General features: G+C 39.6%; 1 protein-coding gene across 2 annotated transcripts in view; it reads right to left on the bottom strand.

Moving 5' to 3' along the window:
* Positions 1–17902, bottom strand: part of LOC144263523 (bifunctional heparan sulfate N-deacetylase/N-sulfotransferase 3) — a 94887-nt gene that overhangs the window by 37241 nt on the left and 39744 nt on the right. For both annotated transcript variants that reach the window (XM_077814414.1, XM_077814415.1), the window contains exons 4-5: positions 6017–6202; positions 2822–2950 (exon numbers count right to left, since the gene is read on the bottom strand). In XM_077814414.1, the coding sequence (XP_077670540.1) occupies positions 2822–2950; positions 6017–6202 (315 nt within the window). The remainder of the gene's footprint in view (positions 1–2821; positions 2951–6016; positions 6203–17902) is intronic.

Genomic DNA, 17902 nt, shown 5'->3' with positions numbered 1-17902 from the left:
AAGTGAACAACATGGCACCATTGCAACAAGTGTCATGCCCTGTGTCAGGGTTCCTTCCCCACTCTGAACTCTGGGGTACAGATGGGGGGACCCGCATGAAAGACCCCCTATGCTTATTTCTACCAGCTTAGGTTAAAATTTCCACCAAGACAAAAAAATCCTCATACCTGGATTCAGTATGCTGCCACCACCAAGTGATTTAACAAAGAATCAGGGAAAAGACCACTTGGAAACGTCTTCCCCCAAAATATCCCCCCAAGCCTTACACCCCGTTTCTGGGGAGGCTTGAGAATAAACAAGATGAGTACAGACCAGCCTTGGGTTTTTAGGACCCTAAAAACCCAATCAGATTCTTAAAAAGAACTTTATTAGAAGAACAAAACAAAGATAAAAGAATAACTCTGCAAGATTAGAATGGAAGATAATCTCACAGGCAGTCAGATTCAAAACACAGAGATCCCTCTAGGCAAAACCTTAAATTGCAAAAAGACACAAAAACAGTGATACACATTCCCTCCAGCACAGCGAATTTCACAAGCCAAAAACAAAAGAAAATCTAACGCATTTTCTAGCTAGATTACTTACTAACTCTATAGGAATTGGATTGCTTGCTTTCTTGATCTGTCCCTGGCAGAAGCATCACACAGACAGACAAAGACTTCCCCCTCCTCTCCCAGATTTGAAAGTATCTTGTCCCCTTATTGGTCATTTTGGTCAAGTGCCAGGTTACTTGAGCTTCTTAACCCTTTATAGGTAAGAGGATTTTATAGTACTGTATCAGAGTTTCTTAACCCCTTCCCTTTATATTTATGACACCCTGTAAAAATCAGGATGCTCACAGGAAAATATCTCATGGTGGGGAAGATGAATGCTCCGCTCCTTGAGTGCCTGTCAAGTGCTGCTTCAGACTTGGCCATGTCACCCTCTCAAACTCAGAAGTAACAAACCCTGCTCACACACCTCACTTGCTTTTGGCTGGGTTTATGATTCAAGCAACCAGCCCCATGGTAAGCTTTGCTACCACACTGCTGTCACCTAAGTTGTGTTCATACCTCTTTCTAATCCTGGAGTGTAGTTCACCACCTGACTCCAATTTTTTGGTGCTGTTATCTTTTTCTTCCAGTTCCATTTCTTGAGCTAGCACACTACCCTTGAGGAGCTTTGCTCAATATTCTGACACAGCAGAGTGGTGCTTGAGCCTCCCTGCACCCCTTAGAAGAATTGCAGCAACTTCCTAAAGCACCCAGCTTTTGACTGAAGCCTCCCACCCAAAGTGCTGCCCAATCTCACGCTATTAATGTATCTGACCTGAAAAGGGATAATTTTCTATTTGTACCTGATGCCATTGCCACACCTGAAGATCAGAGTGACTCCTGCAGGTATCCTGAACTAGGGAGACTGCAGCTTTGTGGAGGATGTGTGTTTTTTCTCTCTCAAATTCACTGCATAACCTCTAAACATTACAAAAAACACAAAAAACCCAACCCCCTAAACAATTAAAACTCAAGTGTAAAAGAATTTAAGCCTTGAAAAAGAATTGCTTGCCAATTGTGAGTCAAATTCTCCAGCGTTGCTTACAGACAGCTTCTTTCCTCTGAAATCTCACTTATGTTGTGTGTATTAAATGAGGGCACAGTAATATTTAGATTGAGCTATTCAAAGGATCTGAAAGGAAATAGATGTCCCGCTCCTTTAAGTACCTTTGAAAATCCCAGTTTAGTGGTTAAGTGTCAGTGTAAACTCATCATACCAAATCTTATTTACAAGCTGCAAATGCAACCTAGCTTTTATCAATATTTTGCCTTTCAACTTAAATTCACCTTGACCTTGGGGGCAAAACTTACCTCAGATTTACAAGATAGGAGTCTCATGTCAATTCTTGATAAATCCTACCTAATCCAAGCCAATTTCAAACATATTGTGCTATATTATGCTAACCTTCAATATTCCACAGTTTAATAGCCTGACTGTTCCATTCTTTCTCCACCAGGGATAAATAAGATGGTAAATAGACTGATTGTGTGGTCCATTTAACTGAATATCAATTCTTATGGACTTCACCTAAGGTATTTGTTGCAGCTTTAGCAATAAGAATTCTCAATACTTTAATACTTTTAGAAATTAAATCCTAATTATTGCTTAATCTAAAAAATCAAAGAAAAGCAAAACAAAAAAAGACAGAGGCTTGCTTTAGACACCACATTAACTATAAAAAGAAAAGGAGTACTTGTGACACCTTAGAGACTAACAAACTTAGAGCCTAAGCTTTTGTGAGCTACAGCTCACTTCATCGATGCACACAGTGGAAAATATAGTGGGGAGATTTTATATACACAGAGAACATGAAACAATGGGTGTTACCATACAGACTGTAACAAGAGTGATCAGGAAAGATAAGCTATTACCAGCAGGAGAGCGGGGCGGGAAGAACCTTTTGTAGTGATAATCAAGGTGGGCCATTTCCAGCACTTTACAAGAACAGTATGAAGTGAGCTGTAGCTCACGAAAGCTTATGCTCTAATAAATTTGTTAGTCTCTAAGGTGCCACAAGTACTCCTTTTCTTTTTACGGATACAGACTAACACGGCTGCTACTCTGAAACCTCACATTAACTATAAGCCAGATAAAACAGAAGCCAGCATCAAATTATTAAATCTTATAGTATATCTGCACAGTATTAGAGCTCAAACATATTAGATAAGGAACAGGAGACTGCTTTGATCTGTGACAAATCAATATTCCTTGGGAGACATAGTTCATCAGCAAATTTCTCTTTAATCATTTTTTGTTAATCATTTCAAAAGCAGGTTGTATTACTTACTGGATTGAGAACAACTGTGAAAAACAACTCCCCACCCTGGATACTCTTGTCTAGTTCTTTTGGACCCCCAGGATACTCCTTATAGAAAATTGTATGAGTGAACAGACCACAGGTTTGCCGAGGAAGGACCTGAGTAAAAACAAGATGATAAAGAAAAATATCTCAAAACAAAATTACTTTCATTCCTTTTGTAAACTAATAAATTGAATACAAATGAACTTTTGTAACTTTACTATTTACTTTCTGTTATTAAACTGTTATGTAGATTTAGCATTGCACTGTTAACTGAAGTCAGTAGTTAGACTGACAATTAATCCAAGCCCTGGGTAAGTGAGCTGTAGCTCACAAAAGCTTATGCTCAAATACATTTGTTAGTCTCTAAGGTGCCACAAATCCTCCTTTTCTTTTTGCGGATACAGACTAACACAGCTGCTACTCTGAAACCTGTCATACTGACATATATATACATTTTTTGAATAAACAAACAAACAAACAAACAAAGAATGACCAACCACAAGTCATTTTTTCCCATAAATTCATGAATTTTTTTTTTTTGAAACACAGTGACTACACAGTCAAAAAGCCAGATGTAATTCAGAGTCTCCAAAAAAACCTCTTTATGTACTTGATATCTAATCATGTATTTTAAGGCTGGTTACCAAAACTTTTTTAGTTCAGAAAGTGAGGTCATAATCTGAAATGTGATTTTATAAAAATAGCTTCGTGTGTTCTGTATTTATTGATTGTTATTCAAATCTGTTCAGTTTCCACTTAAAAGTAGGCTCTCTTTTGTGCCAGTCCTGAAAATTCAGTGCAAAATTTGAAAGTCAAATTGGTTCTTTCTTGCTCATGCATCATTGACAATAATGATTGTGTTCAAATGTAGTTATTTTTGTTGATGATGCATAAGTTACAATAGAATCCAGCTCACTCTCTCAGCTGTGCCAGCTCTGCAAGATTAATGGTAGTAAAAAGTAGTACAAACTTATTTTTGTAATGACTAAAATAAGCATGTATGACTCTAAACATACACAGGGAATAGCTCCTTTGAGTAAGGTGCTGCTATTTCATGAATTTACTTTTTATAATAGAACCACCTTTGAAATGTTTCCTTGTATCCCCAACTATATATATATATACACACACACATTTTCTGGAAAAAACATATTTTTTTTCCAGAAAATTTACATTTTAAGACTGAACATTTTAAATACCTTTAAAAATATAGATCTAAATCTCAGATCACAGTGGTTATCAAACAGCAGTTTGGCAAATTCAGTGTTTGCTAGAATAAAGGCTCAGACTTTTTAAACCTGACACCTACTATGGAAATTCCTTACTTGGAAGAAATTATGCTAGTATATGAATCATTCTTTTCTGTGGTAATTTTTTCAACATTCTACAGAATTTTACATTCTACAATGACTATAGACCAGGGGTGGGCAAACCGTTTGGCCTGAGAGCCACACCTAGGAATAGAAATTGTATGGCAAGCCATGAATGCTCACAATATTGGGGCTGGGCTGTGGGAGGGGGTGAGGGCTCTGGTTAGGGGTGCAGGCTCTGGGGTGGGGCCAGAAATGAGGAGTTTTGGGTGCAGGAGGGAGGTCTGACTGGGGATTGGGGTGCAGGGGTGACAGCTCTGGCTGGGGGTGCAGGCTCTGGGATGTAGGAGGGTGCTCAGAGCTGGGATCGAAGGGTTCAGAGGGCAGGAGGGGAATCAGGGCTGGGGCAGGAGGTTGGGCTGCAGGAGGAGGCCAGCGGTGCAGGCTTTGGGCGGCGCTTATCTCAAGCTGCTCCCAGAAGCAATGGCACGTTCCTTCTCTGGCTACTACACAGAGGCGCAGCCAGGCAGCTCTCCGCAGGCACCACCCCTGCAGCTCCCGTTGGCTGCGGTTCCAGAGTGTGCGGAGCTGAGTCCCCTGGCTGCCCCTTCGCATAGGAGCTGGAAGGGGGCCAGGCTGCTGCTTCTGGGAGTAGCATGGAGCAGCCCCCAACCCTGCTCCCTGGCTGGAGTGCCAGAGCTGGGCAAGGCCCAGACCCCACTCCCCAGCGGGAACTTGAGGGCTGGATTAAAACTGCCGGTGGGCCGGATCTGGCCCACGGGCAGTAGTTTGCCCACCCCTGCTATAGACCATAAATCACACATAATTATGAAATATATGGAATTAATGCATTTGTTATAATCCTCCAAATGCTTTTTAAATTCTTCTGGTTTCCCTGACGAAATGCCAGTGCAATGGGTACAAAGGTACGGAGATAAGTTGAGCAGGAGGGGAAATGCTTCTGGTAAATCTTATATAATGTTTTTATTATGGCATGTGTTATCACCATCAGCCTGCAGATGCAGAAAATTAATGCATTTGCTCTGAAGAACAGAAAGCCTGAGATTTGTGACCTACAATGTTAACAGAGAATTTTGTGTCAGTAACGAAAAGCCACTGTCAGGCAAGTAGTGCAGTCAGTGTCTGTCAATATGAATTATAGGGAGTACAATGGGGGAATTGGGTGATTTGGACTAGAGTTGCCTCCATGGAACAATTCCACAGCCTGAGAGGAGACTTTCTTCCCTCCAGCCCCCTCTGGGCTTCTTCCCAGCACCAAAGCCTTGCTACTTGGGCCAAGAGCTTAGCTCTGGGTTTGAGCCATAGTAAGAAGCACACTGGCAGAATGTGTGAGAAGGTTGTAAGGTGAGAGCCATTTCATACAACTGAAGCAGCACTTTATTGTTTAAAGATGCAAGGCCAGATTTTCAATTGGTGTATGTTGGCATAGCTCCTTTGCAGTCAGTGGAGCGATGCCAATTTACAACTAGATGAAAATCTCACCAATAACACTCACCAAAGTATTACTGGTGAGATTTCCAGCTGGTTGTGAATTACTTTGTTACACCGACATTTTCCTTCAGCTTTTTAAGCCATTATCAAAAGCAGTAACAGATAGGCCCCAATGTCAGAATTTATGCTGCTCTCATCAGCAGTACGATGAATGCCAGCAAGAGGCTTAGACATGCTGATTTTAATTAGCAGGTTAATGTCAACTATACCTTACTATTTCTACATAGCAATATGTGCTTCTCACAATGTTAACTTTCAGGATGCTGTGCTTTTACACTTTTTTTGTTTTGTTTGTTAAAATGAATCATGAAAAGCTGAAGCAGTAAGTATGAATATAAAAATCATAAAAGCAGCTCACCATGATATTTTTGTGGATGAAGCCCCGTCTGTACCGTGCCGGTTTTAGATGTGGATACTCTTCTGTGCTGGTGATTTTGATATTCCAGACCTTTTTCCAGGCCTCATAAAGCTGAACATGTACAGGGTAAACGCCGGAGTGGTGCGGAGCTACCGCATAGCCCATGTCAGTTGGAATGCCATGTTCCTGAAAAATATCAGAAAAAGTGACTGATCTAGAAAATTAATTTAATGCTTGTGTCGCTTGCAAACACCTTTTCTGGGAGACAGCATAGATAGGTCTAAAATGCAGTTAGGAATGATTTGAAGACGCATGCTGGTTATAAAAGGGAAGCAGCGAGATATGCAAAGGTTTGAATACACAAACCTATAACGAAGTTTTAGAAATAAGAAAAGAAGAATGACAGAAATGTAAGAAAAATTATTTTGTGTTCTTATACCAATACCTCAAAAAGGAGGACATATCTTTGCAAGTTTTTGAGAAAAAAATTCTCACAGACTGAGAATTCATGAAGCATGCTAATCAGTAAAAGGGCCTGTATTCTGCTGTTAAAAAGTCCCCAAATACAAAATATGTGACCCCACTCACTGTGAGCCTTTAAATAACAAGCTCATACTCAGGCAATACCCTTGCTGACTTCAATAAGTTTTACCTGTGTAGTGCTCAGGGCCTGAGCCTATTGCCACTCTTCTGATAAAATTCACTCTCTGTGCAGAGGACTATTACAAGACCTATATACCACTTAAGTCCCAAGTGCACAGGGGTAAAATTTCCCCTAAGAAAAAGTTGTAAGATCAGATGTTCTCCTAGTATTCTGTCCTTGCTGTGTCAGCTGAGCAGGAGCAGAACAGCTGGTTCCATGAATATATCATTGTTAAACAGTTAACAATACACAAATTCAGGATTTGTCTGGCTACCTCTTTAAAATAACAAACACAGAAGGTGACTGCTTAGTCATAGTGCTTAAACCAGAGTACTGACTTGGCTCTAAACTAGTACTGAGGCACTCCTCTCCTGTCCCAGACTCACTCAGCACTACCCTCATGCTCTGTTGATCAGCACAGTGTAATCTTTGTCTAAGATGTTTTGTGCAGAATCCTCTTACCACATATTTGGGACAAAATGATATCGTTTTCCAGCTCCATTTTTTTCAGATTTCCAATTGAAGATTTGATTGTCTTAAAATTTGACTAAATTTCACAGTTACTACCAACTAGAACTCCCTTTTATAGTCATCTTCATATACTGCTACTCAGCTCATTATCTAGATACAGTATGTGTCTGCTGGCATGTAAATGACCCTAAGTGAGTTTCTTGCTGATTTTAATAATCTTGCCTGGTTCACTTTAAAATCTTAAATGGATAGCCACATCCCTAATCATATTTCCTCAAGATTCCTGTTGTTCTTTTTCTATGCCTTAAAATGAGGACTCCACTGTAATTTTAAATCTCTCTCTCTTATTTTACTGAATTCAGTTATGGATCTCACTTGGTTATCTCTACTATAATTTACTAAATTCTGTGTTAAAGCTAAATTCCTAAATTATTCTAGGTGAACCTAGTGATTTCTGAAACTACAACTTGTAGGTAAAGAAAACAATCATAAGCTGATACCCAAGCCAAGAGAATGGAGAATTTTCCCCGATTTACTACTTTTTGGACTTTTACTCAGGTTTACTGGATCATACCCCCCATATACACATATACTGCACAGGGAGGGAAACTAGATTGATAACATTTAAAACATCACACAACCCTATACCAATGGGAGAAAAGCATCTTTTTAATACTTTAGAATTTATATAGAATAGCTTTATCAACTGCATAACAAAAGCATAACCTCACTTTTTCTTCCACGGCACATATCAGTTTATATTGTGATGCTGTCACTCTTCTTGCTTGCGTGTAAAAAAATATCATTTTTTTCTTTTGTGGTTAATTAAGTGCTTGTAGAAACTGACATACAGTAGAACCTCAGTTACGAACATGTTGGGAATGGAGATTGTTCGTAACTCTGAAACGTTCATAACTCTGAACAAAACATTATGGTTGTTTTTTCAAAAGTTTACAACTGAACATTGACTTAAGAAATCTTTGAAACTTTACTATGCCAAAGAAAAATGCTGCTTTTTCTTTTTTTAGTAGTTTACATTTAACACAGTACTGTATTTCCATTTTTTTGTCTTTGCTGTCGCCTGATTGTGTACTTCCTGTTCCAATGAGGTGTGTCGTTGACTGGTCAGTTCGCAACTCTGGTATTTGTAACTCTGAGGTTCTACTGTACAGACATTCCTGAAGAATGAAACCATCTCTTTATCTCCAAAGCAGATGCAGAATGGGCAGCAGCACAGCATACTTCCTTTCACTGCTTTGCCAAGTTGCTGGAACCATGACAACTCTTAAGGTGAAAGGGTAATTCATTTTCCATAATCATCAAACTCTGGCCTCTCTCCTGAGACTGCCATCAAGGCTGCCAATTGGCATGGAGATTTTTGTGGACGCTTGCCCACTAGGAGTTGGGCCTAGTCCACTAACTCATTCACATTGCCTATGAACAGCCATATAAGAGTAACTACTTTTTGGTCGTGTCGGACTTGGGGTGGATTCTAATTTGGGATCAAGAGATCAACGGCTTACTACTCCCCTGAGGCATCCAGTCTCCAACAATGGGAACCTGCAGTTGACTTTACCCTGCAGAACCTATGGAAGGAATTTGGTATCAGAATTAATGCTTTTTTTTCCTCTAGGTATGAAACCTCCTTGGGCACAAGTGCCCTCAGAGATGTAGCGGATGCAAATTGCACTCCATGTACCCATTCATATGTATAGATACAAACGTGTGTGTGTGTGTGTGTGACATTGGCCCCAAGTTCAGGACAGTCAAGATTTAGTTCTAGACTACTGACAAGTTTTCTACAAATGAAGTGTCACAGCTACAAAATCTGTTTGATCACGATGCAGAAAGGCTAGAAATGGAGTTTCATCCCATTGGGAAGACAATGTTGTCAGTGTAATACACAGTATTTCCTTCTAGTCCTGGAAGAACCTGAAAAAACAGACATTAAAGTTGTAAAGTTTATAGGTAAAGACAAGCTATTTTCCCTCATTTTAGGGATTTAGGGCCACTTCTGGGCCTGGTACAGTGGGACTTCTAAAAACCATACTTGGTTTATTAGGTAGAGGATTTTTTTCAAATTCCAATAATTTAAAAAAAAAAAATCTAAAACATTTGTAAAAATTTTTTAAATTCATGGCAAACACAGAATGTATGATGCCATGCTATGGCATATGGTTTTATTACCATGCATTTAAGAGAGCCTGAATAGTTCACTTTGGGCTTCCTCACTTGGTAGTAATGCAGCCATCCAAAAGTTATGCTTGATAAGGCCTATATATCACACTGTCAATTATTCCTTATATATATGGTTGGTTCTCTACTGTGGGTGCAGAGTGTGTGATGTACATTCACTTCAATACTAAGTGTGTCTGAGTAAAAAGAGTATAGGACTCGGCCCATTGATTTGACTACAATCAGTTATTTAGCTTTAAACTACTTAATTCCAGTACAGAAGTTTCAATTCCCCTTTCTCTTATCTTAATCTTTTCTACTTCACTTGAGCATGCACAAGCATCAAAAGGAATAATTTTTATAAACCGTGTAAGAGACTGTATTCTCTAATGTCCTGTTTAATCTTCTTCTTTCAACTCTAAACAAAAGTCTGAATTAAGGGGTTTCTTAATCTTACACCAATATTCACTAATAAATATGTAATTTAATTAAAATCTTTCATACTAATTATGAGCATATCTTTTCCATGTAATAGTATCTTCTTCAGTATTTTTCAAATATTGTTATTCTTATACTATTTCATACAGAAGTAAGAAGTTTTACTGAATTTCATACAGAAGTAAGGGTGGCAATACCATACCACGAGTGGTGGCTGCTGACTGAGCGCCCAGCTCTGCAGGCAGAAGCACAGAAGTAAGGGTGGCAATACCATATCATGTCATCCTTACTTCTGTGCTGCTGCTGGTGGCGGCTCTGCCTTCAGAATTGGGCTCCCGGCCAGCCGCCACCGCTCTCCAGCTACCCAGTGCCAACGCCAGCAGCAGTGCATACGTAAGGGGTAGCAGTACCGCAACCCCCCCCTACAATAACCTCACAATCCCCCTCCCCCAACTCCTTTTTGGGTCAGGATCCCTACAATTAAACACCGTGAAATTTCAGATTTAAATAGCTAAAATTGTGAAATATTTGATTTTTAAAATCCTATGACTGTGAAATTGACTAGAGTGGACTGTGAATGGAAATTGACTAGAGTGGACTGTGAATGGTAAGGTAAGGCCCTAAACATGCTGCATCAATTCCAGGGAGGATAAAAATCAATGATTTTTTTAAAAAAATTCAATTTTTTTGATAAAATACTTTTTGAGGAAAAAACCTATCTAAAGATAGTTTTAATTAAGATACATTATAGCTCAAAGAGATCTCATCATGGAATAGGGATTATAAATTCTAATTCTATAGTCTGAGACAATATATTCATGTAATGTTTAAGAAAAGTTTTGTAAATGAGTTCCAATAGTTCATGGATTAGGGACCCAGTCTTATGGGTTCCAGGGGCTTCTGTATAGATTATTTAGGTTAATCTTTCTATCTACCTAATGGGACTCAGTGCTTCGTCTAGAAGATACCATCAGAGATGCTTAGTTTTGCAGTTCTCAAACTGTGGATTTGTGTCTCCAGAGATAACATGCTTGTCAACAGCAAAAATATTTTAAAATAAATAAATATATAGAGATGAGAAATAACAGACCTCAACCCTATTGTCCCTCTGCAAATGTGTGTACACAGAGTCAATCCCGTACCTCTCTCTAAAAGCGCAAAGTTTCAAAGAGCTCAGTGAATAGAGGATTGTTGGGTGCGGAATAGATCTGGACAAAGAGAAGAAGTCTGGAGATCATAGAATATCAGGGTTGGAAGGGACCTCAGGAGGTCATCTAGTCCAAGCCCCTGCTCAAAGCAGGACCAATCCCCAACTAAATCATCCCAGCCAGGGCTTTGTCAAGCCTGACCTTAAAAACTTCTAAGGAAGGAGATTCCACCACCTCCCTAGGTAACGCATTCCAGTGTTTCACCACCCTCCTAGTGAAACAGTTTTTCCTAATATCCAACCTAAACCTCCCCCACTGCAACTTGAGACCATTACTCCTCGTTCTGTCATCAGCTACCACTGAGAACAGTCTAGATCCATCCTCTTTGGAACCCCCTTTCAGGTAGGTGAAAGCAGCTATCAAATGCCCCCTCATTCTTCTCTTCCGCAGACTAAACAATCCCAGCTCCCTCAGCCTCTCCTCATAAGTCAAGTGTTCCAGTCCCCTAATAATTTTTTTGCCCTCCGCAGGATATTTTCCAATTTTTCCACATCCTTCTTGTAGTGTGGGGCCCAAAACTGGACACGAAACTCCAGATGAGGCCTCACCAATGTCGAATAGAGGGGAACGATCACGTCCCTCTATCTGCTGGCAATGCCCCTACTTATACATCCCAAAATGCCATTGGCCTTCTTGGCAACAATGGCACACTGTTCACTCATATCCAGTTTCTCATCCACTGTAACCCCTACGTCCTTTTCTGCAGAACTGCTGCCTAGCGATTTGGTCCCTAGTCTGTAGCGGTGCATGGGATTCTTCTGTCCTAAGTGCAGGACTCTGCACTTGTCCTTGTTGAACCTCATCAGGTTTCTTTTGGCCCAATCCTCAAATTGTCTAGGGCCCTCTCTGTCCTATCCCTACCCTCCAGCATATCTACCTCTCCTCCCAGTTTAGTGTCATCTGAAAACTTGCTGAGGGTGCAATCCACACCATCCTCCAGATCATTAATGATAAATGTGAGGAGGGAGAAACAGGCAGTAGAAACAAAAGTGAAACTGTTTGAGCAGCATATTCCAGAAGTCTTGAGGTCTTTCTGAGTGTAGCCTTCATTGATTTGAGATCTACCATACCATTCTTTCACTAGAAGGGAAAATCTATAATGGCAGCAGGCCGTAAAAGAGACCCAATTTGGGAATATTTTAATGAAGTTCCTCTACCTGTGGGTAAGACAGGCATGTGTTCAAAATGCAAACAGTGCAACAAAGAAATGCAAGGCCTGGTTTCCCGAATGAAACAATATCATGAGAAGTGTTCCTTCTCAGGAGGAAGCTGCATTGACGATGATGAAAAGAACATGTGTGAACATGCAGGATCTTCAGGTTGGTAAACTTTTTTATTTCATACTTCTTTCCTAAGGACTGCCTGTCTTCCTTCTGGACTATTCGTGAATTCTCATGTTTGAGCAAAAAATATAGTTGTTACTCTATGGCACTATCATTTTAGATGCAGTTGTGATAAAAAAAATAAATAGCTGAAATAGGCAGATCTTCCTTTTACAATTTCACCTTTAAAGTAGTACTGAGTGTCAGTGAATGCAATGAGTAATACTAAATGAGCAGTATGGTAATAATAATTAAATAACTTATTTTGTTTGGGAGAATCCATCCTCAACATACAGGATTCTGAAGACTATCCACCTTCAAGATCACCATCATTTTCTATAGTTTCAGAGTTATCTGCTAATGATAGTGTTTCAGTCACATCATGCATGTCACATAGCCACAGTATATCACCTATAGCAAAAAGAAAAAAAAATCTCCATCATCCAGAAACAACCGTAGATAACTTTGTGATAAGAAACAGCAGATTACAAAAAGAGGTAATTGATTAAAAAAAATTGCCCCGTTTGTTTATGCAGCAAACTCTCCTTTCCGTATGATTGAGAACCCACACTTTGTTAACATGGTTCAGTCATTAAGACCAGGATACAGTCCACCCAACAGAGCAGACGTCGCAGGCAAATTGCTGGATAAAGTGTATGAAAGAGAAATTGAGCAGTGTGCAAAAGGTCTAGAGGGTGAAATTGTTAACCTGGCTGGAGCAATGTCCACAATGATCCTATTGTATGTGCTTGTGTGACAACAGAAGAAAGGAATGTCTTTCTTACAGAAACAACTGATACATCAGGAAATGCATACAGCAGAATACTTACAAGAAGTAGCAGTAAAAGCTACAACAAACTGTGGGGAAAAAATTCAAATGTCTAGTACACGGCTTGGTAACAGACAATGCTGCAAATGTATCCAAGATGAGAAAAAATTTAGAAGACAGTGAAGAGAGTCCCAAGCTAATAACATACGGTTGCAGCGCTCATTTGATGCATCTCCTGGCCAAAGATTTCCAGAAATAAGGGCTAATGTGGAAATTGCAAAATACTTCCGTAACAACCACTTTGCAGCAGCTGCTCTGAAAAAAAGTGGGAGGAACCAAGCTAGCTCTCCCATAAGACGTGTGATGGAACTCAGTAGTGGACTGAGCACTGTACCAAGAACTGGCCTAATCTGATGACAGTCTCTGAAGAAAATCATGAAAAAATAGATGGCACTGTCACAGCCAAAGTTCTCAACATTGGGCTTAAGAGAAATGTTGAACACATGCTGAGTAGCCTTGAACAAAATGCAGGGAAATAGCTGTTTTATTGCTGATGCTGTTGAATCTGGAAGGAACTGAGTGTGATCTTGAAAAGAGAAATATGCAACGACAGAGTTAAATTACAAGCATTAAAAAAACGAATGGGACAAGCACGATCTCCAGCTCATTTTCTTGCAAATATTCTCAATACTCGGTACCAGGGTCAAACCTTAACTGCTGAAGAAGAGGAGTTGGCTCTGACATGGACATCCAGCAATCATCCCTCCATAATGCCAACTATAATAAACTTCAGAGCTCAGGGTGAATCATTCAAGAAATATATGTTTGCTGATGAAGTTTTAAAGAAAGTCACACCAGTGAACTGGTGGAAGTCACTTAGGCACTTAGATTCCAAGACTGTTGAAGTGATAATCTCACTTTTAACAGCAGTTGCTTCTTCTGCCACTGTAGAAAGAATATTTTCTTCCTTTGGACTAATTCATTCCAAATTGAGAAATCGTTTGGGACCTGAAAAAGCAGGAAAGCTTGTTTTTCTTTTCCAGATTATGAACAAACAGGAAAATGAAGGTGAAGACGACTGATATTTTAAGTTTCTCACGTTGACCTGGCTGACATAGTCGATTTAATTTTTGTTTATTTAAAAAAAATATTTCATTTAACTATTTTCGTTAAACAATTTTAACAAAAACAAACCTGATTTTAAAGAAACTTGAATGTTTAACTAAATTCAAAAATTCATACGCTTATTTGTTAAAGTATTATATGTTTGCTGAAAAAATCCAGAATACATAATGTTGTTATTTTAGTTAAATAAAAGAATTTAAATGTCTGTCTGGTGACGTTCTCCTCCTAATACAGCATGGCAAGAAAATCCTCCACATACTCATGATTAACCTGTTGAACTGGAGATTGTTCACCTCCCAGTGACTTCATAAATATCTGCTTCAATTACCTTTGGTAGGTGAAATAACCAAACAATCATTCATTTTCTGATATAGCTGTAAAACTAATCTGAAAAGTTTTCAAAATAAATCACTTTAAAAATGTATAGTGTGTACCTTCTAAAAATGAAACCTATGAATGAAATCTCTGAGTTGTGAAGAATATGCATTAAGGTTATAACAACCAACAAGAATGCACTTTTACGTAGAAATCCATAAGTAAATCGAGTCTTCCTAACTAGTGATTTAAATCAATTTGATATAAATCAAATCCACCCTGATTCAATGCTCAGTTTCTGAGCAAACTGCTTTCTAATCAGTAGGGGGGAAACCCCATAACTGCATTTAATTGCTGTATCTGTATAAAAACACAGAGTAAAATCTTTTCTTTTTTCATGTCACATTTTTCTTCATTTTCTGAAAATTTCACAACAGGTTGGATTTAGAACAACCTAAATGAATCTCAATATTTACCATCTGTAAACTACAACTGTCCTTCATATATCTCAATCTGTCTTCCAGCTGACTTTGGAAACAAGAATTGCAAAAATGGATCAGAGCAGTGGTCCATCTCGTTCAGTATCCTGTCTCTAATACTGGCCATACCAGCTACTTCTGAGGAAGATGCAAGAAAATCTGCAGGAAGCACTTAAAGGATAACCGGGATATTCTTGTTAACTTTTATCACATCCTCTCTTATTCACTTCTGCTCTAAAGAAAAGTCTCTATCTTTTCAGTCACTTTCCATGTGCTTCTAATAGTTCTTGTCTTGAACCCCTTATATTTCTGCAATATTCTCTTTGAGATGGGGTGACCAGATCTGAAAACAGTATTCCAGGCAAAGTCTACCATTGATTTATATAATGATATTTTTGCTGGAAACTATATTTTGTTAGTTAACTTTTAGTGCAAAGAGTAACTAAAACGGGTCAATAGTTACACCAGGGATAAATTTGACCCAAAATATGGATTAAAGAAAAAAAAATTTCATCAACAATAAAACCATGCTTTTTTTGTTTGATGAAGAGCTGGACCAGCAAAATCCCACTGTCTTACATAACTGGTAGTTCTCTAAGTTAGCACTTTGGGAAAAATATTCAAAACCTAAATACAATTGATAGAAATCCTATATGCAACAGAACGAATATTTGTACCTATGCAGGACAAAGCAATGGATCAAATTCTATCCGGTGAAGTTAATGGAGTTTCATTAGTGATATATTTGGTCCATTATGTTTATTTAAAAATAATCACTAGAAAACCAATAAACACATTTACTTAACAGAAACTGCATTATCATTATATTAAAGTTGTAATACAAAACAATAAAGCTAAAGTAATCACAGTTAGGGGGTAGTTTTGAATACTTGTGCACCTTCAAATACTTTCTTGATGGACTTTGGCCTAAGTGTTGCAACACAGTTATATATTTGATTTACTTATTTTTATAGTTGTGTGTCAGTCCTTAACATGCTTTTAATACAGTTTTTGTTGGGTAAACATACCATATAACCAGAATACAACCTTACTTATACAGCCTTGTTTTGTGAAAATTGGGTGATTTGTACATTCCAGGGGTTGTTTGGTTAGTTCTAATCTCGGCTATGAAATCCTTGTCATCTTTGACTGTTAGTGGCAGAGCTAGTCAGTGTCACCATGACACTTGAAAGTCTACTTGTGGCTCATTTTGTGAAAGAATGGGATGTTCTCTGTTACAAACACAAGTTTAAGGAGCTACTTATTTGTCACTCTTGAGTCTTGAGAACCTTTAATACAGCTTTCAAATACTACTGTGTGATGTAATATTGACTTTTGTGCATAGATAGCAGCAATGCTTAGTTGTAAAACCACATGACATTATGCACTTGAAATCCCAGATTCTACATATAATTACTGAATTAAATTCTAAAATATGCTACCTGGTTCTTCTGCAGTATTAATTATTTTCTTTTTGTGAAATCATAAATTATAAATCCAGTTACACATTTTCAGATGTAAAGGTGAACCCTTTTAAAGGGGAAAAAGAAGGTTTTATTTAAAAGTGTGGTCAAATGAAATGAAAGGAAAAAATAGAAAATGTATTTTTGTTCTGATTCATGCACCCTGTGTGTGTGTGGGGATGTGCGCACGCATGAGTGTGTATAAATATACTTGGTAATTATGTCTCAAATACAAAGCTATAAGATAAAATATTACTATTCCATACCTTTTGGAAGTATTTAGTGTAATATCACCTGCAACTTAGTTATCTCCAAAAAAATTAGAACAATGGTTTATCGCTGGAGTAATTTTTTGTGTGTTTTAGTTACTCTCTGCATGAAAAGTTAATCATAATTAATGAGTTTTCCAACTAGTGTTGCCAACACTCCCGGATTGGCCGGGAATTAATCTCCTGGTGGCTGAAACGAATCTGGGAGATTTTAATAGGCCACTAAAAGTCTGGTCGGTGACACAGCGGAGCTAAGGCAGGCTCCCTACCTGCCCAGACTCCATGCGGATCCTGGAAGCAACTGGCACGTCTCTCTGGCTCCTAGGCGCAGGTATGGCCAGGGGGTCTCTGCGCGCTGTCCTGGCCTTGAGTGCCGACTCCGCAGCTCACATGGGCCGGGAAGTGCAGCCAATGGGAGTTGCAGGGGCGGTGCCTGCAGGCAGTGGAAATGCACAGAGCCCTCTGGCTGCCCCTGAGCCTAGGAGCCAGAGATGCCAGCTGCTTCCGGGAGCCGCCCGAGGTAAGCGCTGCCCAGCTGGAGCCTGCACTCCGAACCCCTTCCCCCATCCCCGAGCCCACTCCCACACTCCACACCCCTTGGCCCCACTCCGAGCCCCCTCCCACACCCAAACTCCCTCCCAGAGCCCACACCACACACCCGCTCCTGCACCAGGCTCAGCCCCTTCCCACACTCTGAACCCCTTGGCCCCACCCCCCAGCCCAGAACCTGCAACCCCTCCCGTACCCCAATCCCCTGCCCCAGACTGGTGAAAGAGAGTGAGGGTGGGAGAGAGTGAGCAATGGAGGGAGGGGGAATGGAGTGAGCGGGGGCGGGGCCTCTGAGAAGGGGCAGGGCAGGGGACGGGGCAAGGATGTTTGGGTTTCTGCGATTAGACAGTTGGCAACCCTTGTCCCAATTAAAATAATATAATTAAATGCTCAAATTTTCTTTTTGAAGGAGTAAAGATAAATAGTGTCCAAATTGATAATAGCATAATGGACCCAATTCTCCTTTCGCGTTACCAGTGCAATTCCACTGGTTTCAAATGGAGTTACTCCTGGTTTACAGTCGTATAAGCGAAAGGAGAATTAGGCCCTATAGTTCTAGAAACCCAAGGGGAGGTGTAGCCCTTTGCTACACCTATTCAACATGTGTACTGTCATTCCTTAGCCTTGGGCCTATTTTTAGGCCACCAAGGAACAGCCTCT

Source organism: Eretmochelys imbricata, chromosome 4, assembly GCF_965152235.1.
Source record: "Eretmochelys imbricata isolate rEreImb1 chromosome 4, rEreImb1.hap1, whole genome shotgun sequence".
NCBI lineage: Eukaryota > Metazoa > Chordata > Testudines > Cheloniidae > Eretmochelys > Eretmochelys imbricata.
This window is presented reverse-complemented; position numbering and strand designations above follow the sequence as displayed.